Source organism: Capsella rubella, unplaced genomic scaffold (genome assembly GCF_000375325.1).
Source record: "Capsella rubella cultivar Monte Gargano unplaced genomic scaffold, Caprub1_0 scaffold_4, whole genome shotgun sequence".
NCBI classification, from domain to species: domain Eukaryota; kingdom Viridiplantae; phylum Streptophyta; class Magnoliopsida; order Brassicales; family Brassicaceae; genus Capsella; species Capsella rubella.
The window spans coordinates 8033386-8054337 of NW_006238920.1; the positions used below are offsets into that span (position 1 = coordinate 8033386).

The window sequence follows — 20952 nt, forward strand, 5'->3', positions numbered from 1 at the left end:
CTCTTAGCTGGATCCCAAGGCAGATCATCGACATTGGTGTTATCTGGATCCAATGGTTGATCATCGACATTGGTGTTAGCTGGATCCAGTGGTTGATCATCAACATTGGTGTTAGCTGGATCCCGTGGTTGATCATCGATATTGGAGTGTGGCGTTGGTTTAGGAATTGGTTTGTAAAATTTTTTCATATTGGTGATTTAGCTATAAAACAAAAACATGTTATTAGTTAAAAATTTAGAAAACCTACAGTAATAATGTCACATCACACTATAATAATTTCTATAAAAAAGCAGGAAAAAGACTCACCAATTGATATTTGTTGACTTGCACTTGTTAATCGTCGTGTACAGCAAAAAAAACCAGAGGAGAAAAGAATAGGAGAAAAAATAACAACAAACTAGTTTTAGATCTTTAATTTATTAAGTTAGTTATTTTAGGTTTATATATTAATATTTTTGTTTGCTATATGGGTTGATAATTTGATATTTGGCTTTTGTTCGGTGGGAACAAAAAAAGAAGGAAGAACAATTTTAGTGGGGTCAGATTTTTTTTTTTTCTAATTTTTAATAATTTTTTCATGTATTTTTTTTTTTTTTTTTTTGCTGGTGGCAGCTGCCCCCACCATATGACATGTGGGTCCGCCCCTGATTGGTCGTGATTTGGCTCCCTCTTTGTTTAGTAGAAGACATAATAGAGTTAGGATTTAAACGGATTGTATATTTTTTTCATTATTTGTATTATATGTAGAAATGGAAAAACAAATCTATATACAGTAAAACCTCTATAAATTAATACTCGATAAATTAATAATCTCTATAAATTAATAAATTTCTCCGGTCCCAACTTGGGACCAGTGTAATTTTAGACACATTTCGATAAAATAATAAGATAATAATTTTTCTGAAATCTTTTGTAAATATATGGTCCCATCAATATTATAAATTAATAATTAGGTACAATTTTCAAAAATATATGTATATATAGACACATTATTTTTTGTTAGAGTTTATTTCTAATATTTTACTATATAAAAATTGTTAGAATTCTCTTTTAAGACATAATAATTATTATTTTCTTTGTTAATGATTATATAAAATACTAATTATCATGATTAAATCTTATTTTTAAATATTTTTTTGAAAAAACTTTCTAAATTAGGAAAATCTCTCTATAAATTAATAATTCGATAAATTAAAATCTCAATAAATTAATAAATTTTCATAGTTCCAACATTATTAATTTATAGAGGTTTTACTGTATGTGCACATGAGAATTCGTATTCAATGCTAAAAGAATACATATAAAAAATTAAAGTAATATGTATTTTGTAGACCCTCAATAGCTATCCATTGACGGATCTATAAGTAATTTTTTTTTTATAACAATGAACACAAAACATTATGTTAAATAATCTGATTAGCAAATTGAAATTGACCATCGCATTGATACATGCATGCATCGACCGCTACAAACCAATAGACTAAACTAAAGAATAACGAAAACATACAATATTATAATAGACTAAATAACGTTTAATTGAGATAATTAAGTACTTTTCGATCTAATCTTTGAGAAGAATTCCAAATAGCATATCCCCCACGAGGCCTAATTCGAACAAGTTTTATTATATGATAACTTGACCATATTGAATAATTATAAAATCAAGTAGTATTTTAATTAATATATGATGACCAGAGCATCTAGATGGCAATCGCTTCTAATTGTTAGACCGGCCGATCAATGACACCCTTAATTAGTTAGGCCAGTTTTGTACTTGTATTTCAACTGGACGGTTTGAATTTATGAGCCTACGTAAATCATCTTTTCTTTTGTAACTTTTATTTGAGATCTAAGAATACAATTTTATATCACGTTTCCAACATTATCAAATATATGATCTCAAGTATGTTAAAAACGAAACTGATCAGAATTATGGATACAAAGTCTGGTTTTGTAATCCTACTCTAAATTGTGACCCGTACATTGATTAACATGCTCTTATGATTAGTGTTAGAACAATTAGACTAAAATATTAAGTAGGGTTAAAAGATCAACTTAATGGTTCACTTGTGCTTGACGACTAATTAAACCTATGTTTACCACTCTCATTGAAAACAACAGTGTATTTTTTTGTAACTCTCAATATAATACAATAATATAGATAACAAAAAAAAAGGAAGAAGAAACTTGGTGTGAGAAAGATCTAGAAACTTCTTTGAATCAAAAGACGTTAGACCCGTTGAAAGTAAGAGAAAGTGTGTGTAAGGAATGTATCATCAAAGTGCATGCATCTCCAATTAAAGCACGTGTCTAATTAGTTTTGTCAAGACTGAGTCTTCATCACTCATGGGACACATGATTCATATCAGAGAATCTTTTCTTGTTTGATTTCTTTTTTAAGTAAAACAAAAAACCAAAAAAACTGAAAAAGTATGCACTAAAGAAATGTAAAAATGCTAATAAAATATGAAAGTAAAGTATACAATAATACATGAAGGCGAGAGGCGGCGAGAGTGTTCCGTAAGCAACTGTATCCGAATCATACACATTTATCTCTTCTAACGCCGGCGGCCGCAAATTTTATTTATCTACAAAACTTTTGAATTAAACCAAAAACGTAAGAGTTATTATGATGACAATAGTTTCGTTCGATTTTAGAAGAATTATTGCGCTGTGAATTTAGACAACGAAACGAGTTCTACTAGTATTTACTAAAACAAAACAAAAAGAATTGCCAAGGATCCCTCTTGATTAGTTTACTTTTTAAGTAGTGAAAATATCTTACTTTAAAGTGGTGAAAATTCTTCATCAAATTGCAACTAGGTCATATGATTAGGCACTTCAGTTAAAGGCATAAAGCTATCAAGCTAAGGAGCTATAGGGTCAACAAAGTTAGGGAACCTCAAAAAGATTATAGGCTTTTTTTGGTTTGGCCAAATTATGCCTCAAGTTGTTGACTTGACTCGACGACTCTTATATTTGGTTCACAATTGGTTTACTAGTTTCGACCGCTACGAACGTGTGAAACTTAAAAAAAATATCAGACCTTTTTGGACTTAGACCAATTTAGTCATCAAGCACATTGTGTTTGGACCCTAGACCCAAAAGATCCAATTCTACTGCAAACTACCCCAATTTTTTTTTTTTTTTTTGGCTCGTCAGAATAAATTCTGAATCAAACTCGATATAAACACTCTGAAATCTGCAATAAATAATAAATCCAAGAGTTAAAAAAAAAAAACACTCTGAAATCTGCTAAGATACAGTCGAACTCGATTGCATAGCCAACGTTTTCAACAGAAGTTCTCGACAATCCACATAATTGTGTGATTCATAAAACGTTTACACGCATAAGACATTCAAAAGACTAAACATTTTCGACTCTTAAACATTACACCGTTATGACTAAACAACAATTATTATATTGGTATGTTTGGAACTATTATGTAAATTTGTATACAAATCTATCGACCATCAAATCAAAAACAAAACCGAAAACATCCATCTTTATGAATTGGAGTGAAATCTAAATGATGGGAAGTAGGCAAGTAGCTAAACTCATGACATCGAGAATAATTTTCTTAACTCAGTGGCAAAACAAAAGTTTAGTACCATATGTTAAAATACAGAAGGTGGTAATTATATCTCACCATTCTTTTTTTCTTTTTTTCTTTTGGTACTGAGAGTTCACTATGAATGGCTTGTCTTGGGCAAAGGTAAAGCCTTATTCAGAAGATTATTTGTTGAAACTCCCCCTCGAGCCTTCAATCTCAAATCCTCAAGAAGTCTTTTCGCTTCTTTCATTTCGTCTTTCGCGCTATCTCCATGGTTATCCCATGCATTGATCACTCGCTGTTGAAATTCCACAGCAAGGCTATAACTGTAAAGGCGAGCAAGCAATGGTCAGGACATTAAACACTTATAAGAGAATGAAGTCACATCAAAGGGTAAGCTGCGTTAACGGAATTTGCTTACTTTCCCATTCCGGCGTAAGCTTTGGAAAGATTCTGGCAAGCATCAATTGAATCGACATGGTTTGGACCAAGTGAGACATCCATAATGTCTTTAGCAACTGCAAACATTTGAGCAGCAGATTGAGGTCTTCCGAGTTCTAAATAAGCAGCGCCAAGATTGTTATACACATAACCAACTCCAAAATGTTTAGCACCAAAGCTTTCTTTTAACCTCTCGGCTGCACTTTCCAAGTAAGGAACCGCTTGGGAGACTCGACCCGAGAATAAAAGCAGCCAACCTATCCTAGCAGAAACACTTCCTTCTGAGTGCTGTTCTTGAGGAAGCTTCTCTAGTATACTTAAAGTTTTTTGCAGTAACGAAATAGCGGTTTCAAATTCGTTCATTGACTCGTACTGCATCGCTACCTCAGAGTATGCTTCAGCAACTTCTACAGGTGAAGCTGTTTCTTTCTTCTCGAGGATTTCGCAAGCGAACTCCAGACATCTCTTTGAATCAGCAAACTTTTGTTGGTTCACCAAAGCTTTCGACATCGATATAAACACCATAGCTCTCATCTCACTGTCCTTCTCAGTTTGTTGAACAACGCTCTTCAATATATCAATGGCTTCCTCGTATTTTCCCAAAGCAACCTTCATGTTTGCAGCATCAATTTCAGCACGAACCAGCTCCAATTTCATCCCCCAATTCTTTAAAACCCTCTGAGACAATCGGTTCTGCTCCAAGGCCTTTTCATGTTGCTCTAAACCGCTATAAATCACACCAAGTAGCCTTCGATCCTGTGCAACCTCAGCTGAATTATTCCCCAATTCCTTCTTATGTATCTCCAACGCTTTCAACGCATAAGGCAAAGCCTCGTTGAAATTCAAAACCGCAACATAAGCATCAGCCAGACTCCTATTGGCCACACCCATCTCTTTACTATCTTCATCAAAAGTCATCTCCTTTATCTCCAAGCTCTTCTTCAAATTCTCAATAGCTTCCTCTCGCCTTCCCATAGCATTCTTAACATTAGCAAGCTCGAGTTGCACGGCATGTAAAACTGGCCTAACATCTTCCAAAACATTATCTTCATCTGCCTCTAACTTAACCAGAATCCGATTAGCTCTGTTCAAGTAACCTAAGCTATCACTAAAACGTTTCAATCCGTAATTAGCAGAACCCATTAATTGCAACGCCATAGCAACAAGCAGATTAGGTTTGTTCCCATCTCCATCGAAAGATTTAAGAGCTTTATCAGCGTAAGACAGAACCTTTTCAGGATCCTCACCTTCGCGATCGAGATGGAGCCCTAGTTTAAGAGCAGACAAACCTAACTCGTTCCCTTCGAAAGACAACTCCATTTGCTTGAACAAACGGACCATTTCATCAGTGGTGTTCGCCGACTCGAACGCCTCTTCGAGATCGATCTTCTCCTTGTCACTTGGCGAAATCTCCGGAGGTTCCTCGACATGAGTATTCAAATTCCGACATGGATTGACCCAGAACTGACTCTTGATCAGGCCATTGGTTCTGCAGAAAGTGGAGATTTCTCGTGTTGGGGAGAACAGAGAAGAGGACGAAGAAGAAGAACAAGCATCAGAAATGTAATTGAGTCTGATTAGAGGTGGGATTGGTCTCAATTGGTATCGGAAGCGACGGATTAGAGAAATCGAAACACTTTTCATCGCCGGAACTTCGCGTCGATGAAAATGTTCTCGTCACCAAAAACCCTAAAAACAAAAACCCTAAAAGAAAACACTTTATTATTTTAGTTCGTTTTCAGTTATTTTTTAAAATCTCGTCCAATAAAAAATCTCCAGTTATTTGTATGTTCTGATTTTGACCCAATCTTAAAACCCGACCCGAACCGACCCGGATCCATCTCTTCTATGAAGAAGCCATAAAAGCTAGTTCAACTCCTATGTCTTCTGATTGGCAATCTCTGAGCTCTCCTGTTTCGTCTCTTCTTTCACTAGACTAGAGATGGAACTAACACACTCAAGTAAACACAATTGAACAAATACCTAATTTTTAAGGAACTTTTTTATATACACAACAATAAAGAATTGCATGTAATGTTAGCTTGAAACATAACCAACTACGAAAAGAAAAGAGAAACATGTTATTATTCCCACATTTTTGCCAAAGACCAGAGAACACTTTCTACAAAGCATCTCTTTTATAAAAGAAAAAGAAAAAACAAAGAAACAACTTTGAATCAAAAAAATTCATTGTTGTTCACCCTAATGTGGTGCTTGATGATGAAGTTTGTTAAGGTCTTGAACTATATACATCGTCGAAATGGAGATCAATCCCAGCTTCAACATCATGATCATCATCCATGAATGTAGTCCTCGACAACTGTCTTCTTGCATTTTCTTCCCAATCCAATTCTTCTTCTTCTTCTTCAATGCTTCTTCTGCTCCATGAGTTGTCTAATAAGTTTCCTGCTGTGTAGCGGTTTATAAAATCAGGTGGCTCAATGAAGCTATTGGTGGTTGCTGGATGAGATGTGCTGATGTGAGAGTGGTTGCCTCTTCCCCACCACTGGTTCCTACCATCTAGAGGATGCTGATTCCCATTACTTTCTTCTCCATCAGGCTGTTCATGCCGCAAAATGCTCTCTCCAAAGAACTGACCCGATGTGCTTGCCTCCATGTTGAGCAGATCTCTGCTATTTTCACCACGGATTCCCAAATTAGGAGGCCAACAGTCCGCAGAGTTTTGATTTGCAGTTAAGATTTCGTTCTCTCTTTCTACTGGGTGCTCGGTTCTGTTGTGAGCCTGAGAGGTGTAATACCAGTCAAGAAGATATGGATGATTCCTCTGATCTGAATCAATTAGCCACATGGAATCAGTGTGATTGCCACAAGCAGGCGGATTTCTTGGAATGTCTCTGTATAAATTGGTGGTAGTGCTTTCTCGCCACGCCTTACTAGGAGAACATGAGTGTCTTGTGTTGATTTCATGAAGCTTTCGGTCCCTGAAAGTTCTGAGATTTGACAGAAACTGCTTCCCAAGAGAATCTGACTCCCAAGAAGGATAACTACTCTGAAAACTGCAAATAAAATGGAACACTTAACACTGATTCGCATATACTATTCCAAGGGAATTCATATGCTGCAGAAGAAGAAAGACAATAATATGCCTCAAACCTCAAAAATGATTTCTCCATTTTCCCTTGTGAGCTTCGCTGCTCACGACGAGGTGCGTTACATGGTGAACCATATTTGATATTTCCATGGTTCTCAAAGTAGAAAGCACTAAAACTGCAAACAGAACGGCCATAATCCGAATTGTAAATTTCTTTCGAACAATACAAAGGATGCATATCTGTAGATAATTAGAAGAGTTGTTACCTGCAAACATGGCCTACACCTTCAATGTCAACTGTGAAATCCATGATGAATTGCAAGATGTCATCAACCCGCTGGAAGGTGAACTCAAAACGTGTTAAGACTACAATCCTTGAATATTCTCAATATTCACATGGGGTACACTAAACCGAATGAGAGAGATATATACCTTAGGCACGACAAACATCAGCAAAAATGGTGTGATGAAGATCGAAGCTATCTCCTCCAATAGCATCATTCCCGTATACTACAGTGCAGAAATTTATATAAATTTATTCAGAAAGTAGTGACGACCAAGATAGGAAATACGATCACATTTCATGGAACTATAGAATCCTAAACAGAACACAAAAGAATACTTATCCTATGATACTCAGTAAATAGCTCATCTTGCTGCCAAACTTCATCATATTATGAAGATATTTAAGTAAATATAGGTGTAAACATAAATTTAGCATTCTAAAAGTTAACATGAAAAACTGCATTGACTAAATATTGATGTTTAGCTTAAACTAAACCAGTCTGGGGAAAAAGACGTCAATAAGTAATCATGGTACCTGAAACAGAGTCTCTAACTCCAAACGAACATCATCTTTGTTTTCCTTACCACGCCATCTCTTAGGCATATAGTGAGTGTGTTGGACCACCAAAGTCATAGTTCCTACTGGGTCAAGGACCAGAACTTCATCCGAAATGGCAGCCCGGCTAATAGCTGTAATTGTTCCAAAAACAGCCGCATACCAAAACAGGTTGCGGCCGAATATCTACACAGGTGGCAAAACAAACTTTAATACTCAGAAAATGTATCTAATAAATGCTTTTTACGTTGTTAGGATTTCTTACATGGCCCTCTAGAAGAGATTCTTCGAGAAACGCAATGATGATTAAAACAGCAGCAAAGCCGCCCGAAACAAAAGAGACGAATTTTGCAATAATGGAGATGATAGGCGAGGGGAATTGTTTTAGATATTCAGATGCGTTTACTACACTGCTATTAATCCGATGCTTGAATAAATGGTCAACCTGTTCTAGAAACAAGAAGTTTAGCATCACATATATTTAGAAAGGAGAAAGTCAGAGAAATTTGAAGGTTTACTAAGAAATCAGAACTAAAATCCATTCACACGACTTTGTGGGCATGAAGGAAACTTACCTCATTGAATTCCCTGAAGAGCCACTTTGACAAATTGGACCATCTTCGAGAAGATGCCGTACTTGGATGATTGTAAAACTGTTCAGCATGCCTTAGGAACAGATACACCAACATAAAGATGACAAGAAATGGTGACAGCAGAAGCATAGCAAGCCCAACCACAAATAGCCGTTTCTTCAATGTAGAAGGATTTGAAACAAAGTCCCTTTTTACACGAAAATTGCTGCAGAATGAGAACGCCTGAATTAGAGAAAGCTGACTATACAATGTGCAAAGATTTTTTCATTCTATGGCATTACTCTTCAAAGTACTAGTTAGGCCACTAGATGAAAAAATACAAATATGAAATATACATATGTGCTTCGGCCACTCCCATGTATGACATAAAGGTATAAAAATTCTAACAGAATAATCTCATAAACTTAAAAAAAAAAAATCACTATCATCTGACCAAGAAAAGGCAACTCATGAAACTTGAAACTCTTGGCCAATTTCTGTATCACTATAGCAGTTCATAAAATCCTATATCTACAACAATACTAGGACGCCGTTGTCAGATTAGATCAAAGATTAGAGAGAAGAGTAGCATACCAGTCAAACATGCTCTGCAATATGCACCAGTTAAGGGTCCACTCAAGGGTCTTTGTCAATACAAGGTGATACTGTGTCCCATCTGGTGCAGATTTAACTGCTGGACCAGCACCAGGGATCCAATGGGAAATTGGGAACGAAAGCAAACCTTTGTTGAGCATTCCAATCAAATAGTTTTCTTTCCGCATAAGGCGCATAACAATATCATGAGCTGAAAGATCCTTAACCACACAAAGGCATTGTGAGCTTTGTAACTGAACAACCTTCTCAAGGATTGTTGCCCATGGCATAGTAAGGATTTCATTGTCTGTGACATGGAGACTGTAAATTTACAATACAAGAAGAAAATCAGTTATGTGCTAAAATGCCTGTTTTATACTAGCAATAACCCATTTATAGCATGTTTCAACTGCCAACTTACTTGTTGTAATAAAAGTGCCGAAAGTCCAAAGTGTCTTTCAATTGGGCAAAAAACCTTAGGAAGCAGAAGAGCCAGTACACAGAGAAGAGGGCCAAATATCCAACAATTATAGCCGTTGTGAGCGTGAAAGGGGATAAAGGATGCGGGTGGATAGCTTCTTTTACAAGATCACATGGCTTAGTTCCTGATTCAACTGCATCCATTCCACATTTTGCATTCTGAAGGCCATTCCAATCAACATACAACAAGAAAAACCCAGAGAAGCATATTATGAAGCCCAGACTTAGAAGCTCAACAGCCCACTTTACGATAATACACCAAAGGCCTTTGTCTCTATAGTAGCTGTAGAGCCTTTCAACAAAAAGATCCAAATCAGCAATTGGTTGAACATTTAAACTCTCTCCATTAAGAAGTCCCGACGGGCTCTCACTACCAGGACTTGGTATTCCTCCGTAGTTCGATAGCTCAATCTCGTGAGACTCATTATGAAGTAATCCAGTTGTCAAAGACGATGATGATTCACCACGTTGCCATTTAAAAAAGTTGAACACATTTGGACCTTTTTGCCCACTGCTCATCATTTGTAAACACGGACGCTTAGACAAAACAGCCAGTCCATTCCCCGCTTACCACGTGAAATTTCTAAAGTGTAGTGCCCAACAAGAATCCAGCCACAAATCCTGCATCAAGAATGAAAAACATAAACTATCTAGAATGAAAATCACTAATGACGGAGATAATTTAAGCATGCAAACAAAAGTGCCACCAACGTGTCTAGTAAAATGTTCCAGCTACAAGTACAGATAATGAAAGTGACAACCGATGAGACAGAAAGGCAAATCAATTCCTTAAAAGTAGAAAGCGAAACCAAGGATGCGGAACTTGTTGCATAACCTGGTAAAGACATGTTTCTATAACTGGTTCCCACCATAATAGATATAAACAAGACCCATCTATCCTTTGCTTGACACTCAAATGACTATTCAACTCAAACATTGCCTTCCTTATACAACACAAACATTCTCGCTCGCAATAAGAGAATCTATGGACAATGCATTAAATGCTCAGCCTTCTGATGACAACTAATGGTGCGAAGAAAGAAAACACAGCACCGTTCTCTCCAATAAAAGAAATATCAGCATCACGTAACATTGCAACATGAGAAAACACTAAACACAGCATATACAGTAATCTATACTCAATCAAGAGGCCGAAACTGAGGTTCACGCAACCTTTGCACAAACAATATACCATGATCAAACTCAATTCCTTTAAACCGACTCACTTATACACGAGAAGAAGAACAAGGGTTTATCTAATTTGGAAAGATTTAAATAGGAACCATACAGTACTTGACGAAATTGAAACCCAAAACCCATAAGCTAACAGGATGATCAACTCCTCTAAACCCACCAAGTGATTTTCCCTCGCCCCCCTTAAAATCACTGTTAAATTATTCAAAAATTCGAACTTTATCGATAACAACAAATGGAAAAAGATCAAAACTTACCAACAAATGGAGAAAGATCGAAAGGAACAAGAGCAATTAGGAAAGCCGTGAAAGCGAAGTTCTGTAAGCAGCTAGCAAGTTATTCGTATTTAAAAGCCGAAAGCTTTAAAAGAAGGATGAATTCAATTCTGCGGCTAAGGTAGGGCAGTGAAAATTCGGCGAAGAAGAAGTTGAAAAGAGAAGCAAATTTTGATCGACGAAAGATTAACGAATTAGGGAAAGAAAAGGAAGAAGAAGAAGAAGAAGAAGAAGAGAATTGGGTTTGCGTGGAAGAAAAGAGGAGCGATACAAATAAAAAATTGATCTTTTGATGCTTGGAATTTGAGTAGTCCTAAGTTTTCAATTTTGGATTTGGGCTTTTCGTCTTCCTCTTCTTCTCTTCCTCTACACACAAAAATGTACTCTTTACCAAAGAAACGTGATAACGAGTATAGTTTTGCTTCGATCCTTTTGGTTATAAATGTAAATTTAACATTTCTTAGTCTTGAAGCCGAAAATTGCACTTTTTTTTAATGTCGTATATATATAACAGAAAAGGGAAAAATAAATTTAAGGAACTTATATAATGGACCAAATTGTTTCTGAGTGGGCTACCAAAATAGCCCCAAAAATATGATGGGCCAATTTAAAGAACTTATTCAATGGACCAATTTATATTGTATTAAGAGACCACATTGGTAATAGTGAGTCAATCACAATATTGTATCATAATTTCCAAAATTACCAGATTTGGTAATAGTGAGTCAATCACAGTACAAACTTCAAAACCAAATTTTGGAAATTATGATAGTGAGTCAATCACACATTGACAATGTAGTTTGTTTGATCTTAGATTAGATTCTGAAAATGAGGGTTTTGGTATCACGATCTATATTTAGAACATAATATAATACAAATTGATACATCTAACTCTTTTAAAATAATCTCAAGAAAGTTCTTTTAATTGAAAATATTTAACCAAATTAGATTCTGCAAATATAGTTTTGCTGTAAAAGCATCCTATTGAGATTTCTGAACATAATGTAATGAAAATGGTTATATAAGAGTTGGAATTAATATGGTTTTATTTCTTGATATTTTTCTAGATAAATTGTAAAACTCATGTAATTGTGAGATTTTTGTAATTTGGTGAATTTTTATGGAAGATTTTTATATACTATATGTTATCGGCTAACACCGTTTTATTTTAGGTCAATTTCTCGATAAACGGTTAGCACCGCTATTTTCGCTAAAATTAAAACTCATGTTTTTCCGTCAAGTACTTGTGAGAAATAAACGATAAATGAAAAAAATAAATTTGAGTTTATAATATATTGACATAAACAATGACTTTGTGTTTTTTACTAGTGTGATAATTAACTAGTGATAATAAATGTCATATTATGAAATTACCTAAATTTTCTCAAATAACTAAAAAAATGGAAACGACGAAACTGAATAAGGAAAAATTAAAATATATACAGAAGTAACAATAACGAAAAGATAACATCAAATTAAAGAAAAGTTAAAATATGTACAGAAATAACATTAACGGAAAGATAACATTAAATTAAAGAAAAGTTAAAGTTTTATTAGTAAGACAAGTGTACAAATGAGAACTGAAAGTAATCTAAAATCTATTTAAAAATTGTTTAATTGTAGGATTTAGGATAAAGATGTAGTAAATATTCAAAGTTTAGAAAGAAAAAAATAGAAAACATAGTGTGTATAGTAAACTAAACTATTGATTATATTTGATATCTGTTGAGGTAACTGTTTATCTTATAGATTATTGTTGATATGATTCCTTACTTTGATTATTATTTTATTTTTTCTTTCAAGATTGTTGATATTTTTTCTTTCTTTCAAGATTACCATTTATTGTTCAAAGAATTCATATATAAATACTGAAGTAGCATAAACATTACATCACCAGTTCACCATTCTCTTTAGTGTATAAAAAAAACATTGTTCTTTCTTTTTGAATATTCTAAAAATTTGTTCATATCGAATATTTTTTTCTTGGTCATAATCTCATCATATTGAAAGTTCAAGTAGCCAAAAAATAAAAAGTATAAAATCCTTCTAGTCGTACATGTATAAATCAGAGAGCATATTTCGAGATTCTCGCTAACATACGGGAATCTAGTCATCCAGTCAGATCCGAATAATGGGCCTTACTAATGGGCTTCATGGGCGACAGAATTTACCGCGGGAAGCAACGGGTGCATAGGCGCGGGAGGTATACGTGGCTTTGTTACACGTCGGATTGCGCGCCAAGACGACTAAATAAAATCTAAACCCTTGTTCATTTTCACCATCTTCGTCTTCCTCATCTTCCTCCAATCTCTTTCTGCATCTGACACTCTAATTATTTAGAAAAAAATGAGTTCACCAGGTGGTTCTTCTAGATCTATTCCATTCAAATCGAAGAAACGGTTGTTGATGGATTCGCCGATTTCAAAACCCCAGACCGAGAAACCTAATCCGTCTTCTGTAGCAATGCCTACACCGGAGAAGCCGCTTGAGAACATGCTTAGTAGATCTAGAAACCGATCTGTTGCTTTATCTGTGAAAGAGATTCGTCAAGCCGCTGGATCTCGTCGCAGATCTGAAGATCCGGTTGCTTCATCCGCCAAAAGCCAGCTCTTTTTTTCTCACAACGATTCATCATCGTCACCCTCTTCGGCTTCTAAACGAACTAGCTCTAATAAGAATGCAGAGAAAGAGAAGCTTCCGGAGAAGTAAGTTTTTGATTTCTAGGGTTTTTGATTTTCTTCTCAAAGTTTCAATTTTTCCTTTTTTTTTATTTTTTCCTGATTTGGGATTTGGAATTTGTGCAGGTACGAGATTCTGGGAAATTTCTTTGATGCATTGGATAGTTCGGTCTTGTTATCGAAACTAAGAGGTTCTAAGCCTACATTTTCCAACATTTCTGGGAAAGTCGAACATTTAACTGAGAGGTATTAATCTTTGTTTATGCCCACACTGATTGTTAGAGATTAGATCTGATCTGAATAAATAAGCCAAATTTGGTATTTGCTTTTTTGCTTTATAGACTTGATAAGACAAAAATGAATACTTTAGATCGTGTTTATGTTGTCACTGACGGGATCTGATCTGAATAATATAACCAATTTGATCTTTGCCTTTTCTACTTTATAAGTTCGATAAGACAAAATCATGATTTAGATCTGGGTTTTTTTAATAGATTTCACTAATAACTTTAGCTTTTAGACATTCAAAGTCGACTAATTTTGATGAGTCTGTTTCTGATGTATGAATCTAATTCTGGAGTGGAATTTTTGCAGGAGGTTTTGTTATAGTCACTTGGCTCAACTTAAGCATATATTACCAGAAGCGATCGAGATCAAGAGAGTGTTGATACATGACGAAACAACTTGCTGTATGAAACCAGATCTTCATGTTACACTCAATGCCGATGCAGTTGAGTACAATGACAAGTCGAAATCAGAAAGCAAGAGAGTCAATCTCAGGAAAGTGTTCAGGGAAAGACTTGCGGAGTTTGTCAAAGCTCACCCGAAGGTAATGTTGTTCACTATGATGAACAATGCATTCTTGTAGTGATTTTGGAAGTTACATTGTATGGTTTCTATTCAGGTACTAATTGTTTTTTAATCTGTTTTAGGGTGATGAAGTTCCTGAAGAGCCACTTCCTGAGCTATTCAATAGAAGGAAGTCAAATGAAAACTCAATTGTTGAGGTTAAAAGTGTTGGTCCTGTCATGGAAGAGAAGGCTTCGATTCCAGCAGCTAAATGGTTCTCATCTCCCTTTAAAGTTACATCAACTCCAGTCAAAGCAGCTTCAACTCCTTCTAAACCAACCTCGTCTCAGATTAACATTACCCCAACTCCAAGCAAAACAAATTCAAGTCCTGCTAAACTGGCTATGTCTGTGATTAACATTGTGCCAACTCCAGTCAAATCAGTGTCAACCCTGGCTAGCACACCTTTGACACCTGCTACGATTGACTCAACACCAGTTATTGCTGCTTCGACTCCACCTGAATTTGCTTCAACTCCTGCACGGCTGATGAGTACGTCATTGGCAGCTCGTTCGCAGAAAAGAAGCAGCGGTGATACAAATCCAGATGATGTTTCTACTGACCCACCGGCTAAGCTTGTGAGGCGTTCCTTGTCTCTGAACTTTGATTCTTATACTGAGGATGAGAAAGCTACAGATTTCACTGATGATGAAGATGAACCTATTGATCAAGTACCAGACGAAGATGTATCCAGCGATGATGAAATCCTCAGCATACTTCCTGTTAAACTTCGACAAACGGTAAGACATCTCTATTACTGATTCCTTTTCTTCTCGTAATTGAGATTAACAAGTAGAAACTGAGATTGGCTTTGCTTAATGAGATAGTTGATATATCTATCTGCACATTTCAGATAAAAGAACAAGAGAGGAAAGCGATTGAGGATCAAAATCCAGCAATATCTCTGGCAAAAAGAAGGCGGAAGATGATTGCTTGTCTACCAAAACTTTTCAATGTCATCCATTACTTAATTCAATCGATAAGGCGTTGGGTTATCACAAAAGAAGAGCTTCTGCACAAGATTATCGCCGGTCATTCTGATATTACTGACAGAAGTAAGCCTCTCTAACCGCCACTAAGCATCTCAATATAACTTTTCTTTACACTGTATGAAGACCATCCTAACTGTTATCTGCTCACTTACGTTTTGCAGAAGAAGTTGAGGAACAACTTGTATTACTGCAAGAGCTTGTCCCTGAATGGATGTCTGAGAAAAAATCATCAAGTGGAGACGTATTAGTATGGTGAGTCTGATATCACACGCATACATACTTTATTCACCTTTTCTTGGTTTTTCAATTTCTCATGTAAGCATCTTTACTGTGCAGCATAAACAAATTGGCGTCTCCCCTAACAATTCGAGCACGTCTTGAAGAAGTAAACAAGCAAGAGATTGCTCCACTGCTTTCTTGAGATCGTGCCATGGGCTGTGGGTTACTTTGGGTAGTTGGGTTGCTAACTTTTTTTTGTGGTCTGCCAAATATATTCTATTCATGAGGCATGTGTAGAGACTATAGGTTATAAAGTACTGAAGTGTCAAAGGGGTGAAAAGATGTTAATGACAAACTATTTATAAAGTTCTAATCTATTTTCGAATTTCGACCTTGAATTTATTTCTCTATCAAATAAATAGTCATTGTATCAGAATTCTTAATATAACAAGGCTGACATACCTAAATCCTTGGTGGCAATTCTCATTCTGATTTTGTTCTATATTCGAGTCGGTTGGTTCTATTTCTGAGACTGAGAGATAAGAAAATTGCGGGAAGTTAACGGACGGGAGTCCACGTGGCAGACTCGCGCCAAATACCCTAAAATAAATACTAACTAAACCCTTCTTCTTCTCTTCTTCATCTTCATCATCTTCACATCGTGGCCGATCTTTCTCCCTCTCTCTCTGCATCTGAGTCGAAAACCCTAATCTGAATTCTGTATCTTTGCTCACGCCGGAGAAGCCGCCGGAGAATCCTATCAACGCGTTGGATAGTTCGATCCTATTATCAAAATTGAGAGGTTCGAAGCCGACATTTTCCAATATCTCGAAGATCATCGATCATTTAACCGAAAGGTACACTAGATCCTGAAAGTTTCTATTTTTGAATCTGGAATCTGATCATAAATACCCAATTTTTGATACTTTATAGGGTCGATTAGAATAGTGTAGATCTGGGTTCTTGGTGGACAATTTCACAAAAACTAATTCTAGTTTGAATATATTTATTGTATTCAGGAGTTTTAGCTACAGTCTCTTGGCTCAACTTAAGCATATATTGCCAGAAGCTATTGAGATTAAGAGAGTGTTGATTCATGTTGAAACTACTTGCTGTATGAAACCAGACCTTCATGTTAGACTCAATGCTGATGCTGTTGAATACAATGACAAGTCGAGTTCTGAAAGTAAGAGAATCAGTCTCCGGAAAGTATTCAGGGCAAGACTTGCGGAATTTGTTAAAGCTCACCCTCAGGTATAATGACCATTCCCTATGATGCAAACGAAAAAATGGATTCTTTCAATGATTGTGGTAGTGACATTGTGTGGTTTGTAAGTCTAGTTAAGTTATTAATGGAGTTTTAATCTGTTTTAGGGTGATGAGGTTTCAGAGGAACCACTCCCTGAGCTATTTAATAGATGGAAGCCAATGAAAGCTCAAAGCAGTTGTTGTTGCTTCAACTCCACCTGAGTATGCCTCAACTCCTGCCGGGCTGTTCTGTACATCACTGGCTTATTTTCCGCAAAAAAGAAGCAGTGATTCTACAAATCCGGATGGTGTTTCGATTGATCAACCGGTTAAGCTTGTGAGGCGTTTGCTGAACTTTGAATCTTATTCTGAGGACAAGAAAACTACGGATGTGACAGATGATGAGCACATTGATCCGGTACCAGAGGAGGATGTATCCAGTGATAATGGAATCCTCCAGCATGTGTTCTGATAAAATTCGACAATCGGTAATACATCTTTGATAATGATTCATCTCTTGTGATTACTTACTACTTTTCAGTTTGAGATTAATAAGTACAAACTGAGATTGGCGTTGGTAATTGAGATGGTTAATCTTCTTTCTGAACATTTCAGATAAAAGAACAAGAGAGGAAAGCGATATAGGACCAGTATCCAGCAATATCTCTGGCAAAAAGAAGGCAGAAGATGATCGCTTGTCTACCTAAACTTTTCAGTGTCATCCAATCGATAAGGCGTTGGGTTATTACAAAAGAAGAGCTTGTGCACAAGATTATCGCTGGTCATTCAGATATTACCAACAGAAGTAAGCCCCTCTAATCGCCAAGTATCTCACTATAACTTCTCTTTATATTGTTTGAAAACCATCCTAACTGTTTTCTTCTCACTTACGTTCTGCAGAAGAAGTTGAAGTACAACTTTTACTACTGCAAGAGCTTGTCCCGGAATGGATGTCTGAGAAACAATCAGCAAGTGGAGATGTACTAGTATGGTGAGTAGCTCATACACAGTAACTTTACACACTTTTCTCAAGGATTTTCTGATTGCTCATGTAAGTAAACATCTGTAATGTGCAGCATAAACAAAATGGCATCTCCGCAAACAATCCAATTGCCTCTAGAAGAAGAAAACAAGCAAGAGATAGCTCCACCACTTTCTTTACATTGCGGTTTAATTGGCTTCGGTTACCACGTTTTATAACAGCTTAGGTAGGATGACAAACTATTTAGGAATTAATCTATTTTCGGCTTCTGTATTAAGTTATTTCTCTATCAGTGAGTCATTTGATCATATGTTAGTAGATACGTTTTGTATCAGAAAGCTTAATAGAAGTGCTAACATACTTAAAATCCTAGGAAGACAATTCTTTTTCCAAATTATTTTACATAGTCGAAGAAACCTTAAGCATGTCAAGTATGACCAAAACTCGATTCCGACTAATCTAAAAAGGCAGGAATAAGACCATTCCGTTGCAAGTAATCGATGTTAGCTCTAAAAGTTTCGTACTTTTCATCAATTTTTTGGTTCAATTTCTATATATTTACGACTAATGATTTTTGAGAGTTCTAGATTAGCAATTAAGACAAGCTATTGTCACACTATTAAACAAGTATAGGCCGGTCATCTTTATTGACTATAGCCATCTTATTTCTTACACAACTTATAAAGCTTCATGTTTACTTTGTCCATGTCCATCATGATCATTAACATAAAACTATAACTACCAAACCTATGATATATGAAATAAGTGAAGTGCAAACAAAAACAAGAAATGAAAAAAGGATCCCCATATGACTTATTAGTGAGGTAGGTTTTGAAGTTTCAATGGCCAATGAGCTAAAAAGAGAATAATACCAGAAGGAGAAGTAGAAATGGAATTGTGTGTATAAGGGAGAGAGAGATTGAGTGAGATTTCTTTATAAGGACAATAATAATTAGATTCCTTATAGATCTTGTATATGGACCACAACTAGTCCCCATCATACATTCCCAAGTCTCATTGTTTTCTCCTTTGAGAAAAAAAGAAAAAAAAAGAAAAGAAAAAAAAAAGTATTTTCCCAAACAAAAGAAAAAATAGAGAGACCTTTGCCACTCTTTTAAGCAATTTCTCTGACTCAATAATTCCCTTTTTAGATAAAACATTCAAAACCCGTAAGTTTGGAATATATTTTTAAGATTCGTTTGTTTTTAGTTTTGGTGTTACACAAAAAAAATATGGATATATCCCACCTTCATGTTATTTTCTCTTTGCTATTTGTGAATATTGCAGAAGTTTAAGTTTGTTTCAAACTATGTGAAATAATTCTAAAATATATGCATTGACATTTATATTAAAAAATTTACAATACCAATTGGTTTACTATAAAATATTGAGCAATTAGTATAGATAACAACTTGTTTAGGATCAGCCGTTAGTAAACATCACGTTAAAACGAAAATCACCCCATAGGATTTTTAAACCAGCTAGTGAGTGATTTGTGTTGTCACTCTCAAAGTCACTAGCTGGATGACCACCATTCACTACTTGGTGAGTAGAAGTTTTTTTTACTATATACTTTTATATATGAAAGATAACTCCTCTAGAATATATACTTTTTTTTTTTCAAAATATCATAGCTATTAATCTATTCAAAAACATATTTTAGAAATGGTTCCTGAACGATGCATGTCCATGTCGGCGTGGTAAAATATAAAATCATGCACAAAATTAAGAAGCACTTAGAAAAATTGCGAAGCCTTTTGAGACATGTTTTGTTATAAAAATGTATATATTGAACAGAATAACAAAGCACTAACTTAAAACCATATACTAATACAATCACCTAAAGGAGAGATTGATTATTACATGCATGGCTTATCGGTTACTACGGACCAAGTAATCAAATGATCAAACGATGCCCCTTCAAAAAACACTATTATCAAAACCTTTTTCAATTTTAAAAGTCATTTGAAACAATTTGGATACAGGCATGCTTTGATCTAATTAATGCCAACTTTCGGAAAACAACTAATATAATTTTCGGTGGAATAGATAACTACTTTTATATATATACAACAAAAGTGCATAGCCTTCATTTATTTATATATACAAGCATTATATAAAAAATTCTGTTGTTGTAGAAAAATTAACAGCAATCTACTAAAGTCACAATATGTATATGGTATTGAACTATCAATCTATATATTAAATACATAAAGGTGAACTTTCTACCAACAATCTTTAGCAATCTCAAATTTCAAAGGCGACCTAAGGAATTAATTATAGGTTATTTAGTTTTCTCATTCGTATGAATCTTAACACTCTCTTTGGAATAATTTTGCTATATTATGAAAATAATTGACCATAGTAATCAAGTAGTAAAAGAAAATAATAATGATTAAAAAAGAGGGATAATATATTTATATGGTTTTATTAATTGATATTATTTTTTCAGTTAAAGAAGTAAAAGATAAAAATGATGAAAAGGGGAAGGAAATGAAAAGAGATGTTGAGTTGGTGCGTTGCATTAGAACACATTGATGGAAACAAGTCATGAGAGCATATTATAAGAGACCTCCCAGATAGATTATTATGAGCAATCAATTTTTAAAACACCATCATCATTTTGATTTCCAAGTGGGAACTCAAAAATCAGATCATACACATTTCAAATTAGAATACCCTCTACCCTTGGGTTCTTATAATGAGCTTACCAATATGGTCGACACAAAGGACTTGTGAATGACCCGTGAAATTTTACAAATATTATGACTTGTGAATGACCTATATTGGGGGAGTCACAACATCTAAAACATATCTTTGGACTAACATATTAGATAATTTTAAGTTTACATTCTAGGTGATCAATTCAAGATGTGTGTGAAAAATTCAAGAAAATGAAGTATAGGAGTATATTTCTTTGTCTAAAATGTAACATAGGCCAGCAAATAAATGGTTCGATGGGTATATATTTCTTTATCCAA

At 35.2% G+C, this 20952-nt stretch overlaps 3 protein-coding genes and 1 pseudogene across 4 annotated transcripts; 2 read left to right on the forward strand and 2 right to left on the reverse strand.

The window, feature by feature from the left end:
- Positions 1-3488: 3488 nt before the first annotated feature.
- LOC17890465 (protein KINESIN LIGHT CHAIN-RELATED 1) lies at positions 3489-5727 on the reverse strand. The gene is made up of 2 exons (XM_006293788.2): positions 3976-5727; positions 3489-3880 (listed from the first exon to the last, which is right to left on the reverse strand). The coding sequence occupies exons 1-2, from the start codon at positions 5637-5639 to the stop codon at positions 3691-3693; spliced, it is 1854 nt and encodes a 617-aa protein (XP_006293850.1). The 5' UTR covers positions 5640-5727; the 3' UTR covers positions 3489-3690.
- A 239-nt stretch (positions 5728-5966) lies between these two features.
- Positions 5967-11376, reverse strand: LOC17890526 (autophagy-related protein 9). 2 transcript variants are annotated; one of them, XM_006293608.2, is made up of 10 exons: positions 10986-11376; positions 9476-10155; positions 9055-9375; positions 8464-8686; positions 8154-8333; positions 7868-8074; positions 7480-7557; positions 7314-7384; positions 7110-7223; positions 5967-7012 (listed from the first exon to the last, which is right to left on the reverse strand). In XM_006293608.2, the coding sequence occupies exons 2-10, from the start codon at positions 10054-10056 to the stop codon at positions 6226-6228; spliced, it is 2562 nt and encodes an 853-aa protein (XP_006293670.1). In that variant the 5' UTR covers positions 10057-10155; positions 10986-11376; the 3' UTR covers positions 5967-6225. The 2 variants fall into 2 exon arrangements, with proteins under 2 accessions (XP_006293670.1, XP_023639936.1); XM_023784168.1 differs by lacking the exon at positions 10986-11376 and adding an exon at positions 10823-10898.
- A 1917-nt stretch (positions 11377-13293) lies between these two features.
- On the forward strand, positions 13294-16177 carry LOC17890089 (CDT1-like protein a, chloroplastic). Its single transcript, XM_006296342.2, has 7 exons — positions 13294-13708; positions 13808-13927; positions 14276-14510; positions 14614-15270; positions 15384-15585; positions 15684-15774; positions 15859-16177. The coding sequence occupies exons 1-7, from the start codon at positions 13350-13352 to the stop codon at positions 15941-15943; spliced, it is 1749 nt and encodes a 582-aa protein (XP_006296404.1). The 5' UTR covers positions 13294-13349; the 3' UTR covers positions 15944-16177.
- Positions 15953-18385, forward strand: LOC111831092 (annotated as a pseudogene).
- The last annotated feature ends 2567 nt before the right edge of the window (positions 18386-20952 follow it).

Bases quoted from the DNA above. Each gene is read 5' to 3' on its own strand.
- LOC17890465 (XM_006293788.2), bottom strand. From the start codon at position 5,639: ATGAAAAGTGTTTCGATTTCTCTAATCCGTCGCTTCCGATACCAATTG. The intron at 3,881-3,975 runs GTAAGCAAATTC...TCGCCTTTACAG, and splicing joins GCTTACGCCGGAATGGGAAA to TTATAGCCTTGCTGTGGAAT.
- LOC17890526 (XM_006293608.2), bottom strand. From the start codon at position 10,056: ATGATGAGCAGTGGGCAAAAAGGTCCAAATGTGTTCAACTTTTTTAAA. The intron at 9,376-9,475 runs GTAAGTTGGCAG...GTAAATTTACAG, and splicing joins CGGCACTTTTATTACAACAA to TCTCCATGTCACAGACAATG. The intron at 8,687-9,054 runs GTATGCTACTCT...CTCATTCTGCAG, and splicing joins TTGCAGAGCATGTTTGACTG to CAATTTTCGTGTAAAAAGGG.
- LOC17890089 (XM_006296342.2), top strand. From the start codon at position 13,350: ATGAGTTCACCAGGTGGTTCTTCTAGATCTATTCCATTCAAATCGAAG. The intron at 13,709-13,807 runs GTAAGTTTTTGA...GAATTTGTGCAG, and splicing joins AAAGAGAAGCTTCCGGAGAA to GTACGAGATTCTGGGAAATT. The intron at 14,511-14,613 runs GTAATGTTGTTC...AATCTGTTTTAG, and splicing joins TTGTCAAAGCTCACCCGAAG to GGTGATGAAGTTCCTGAAGA.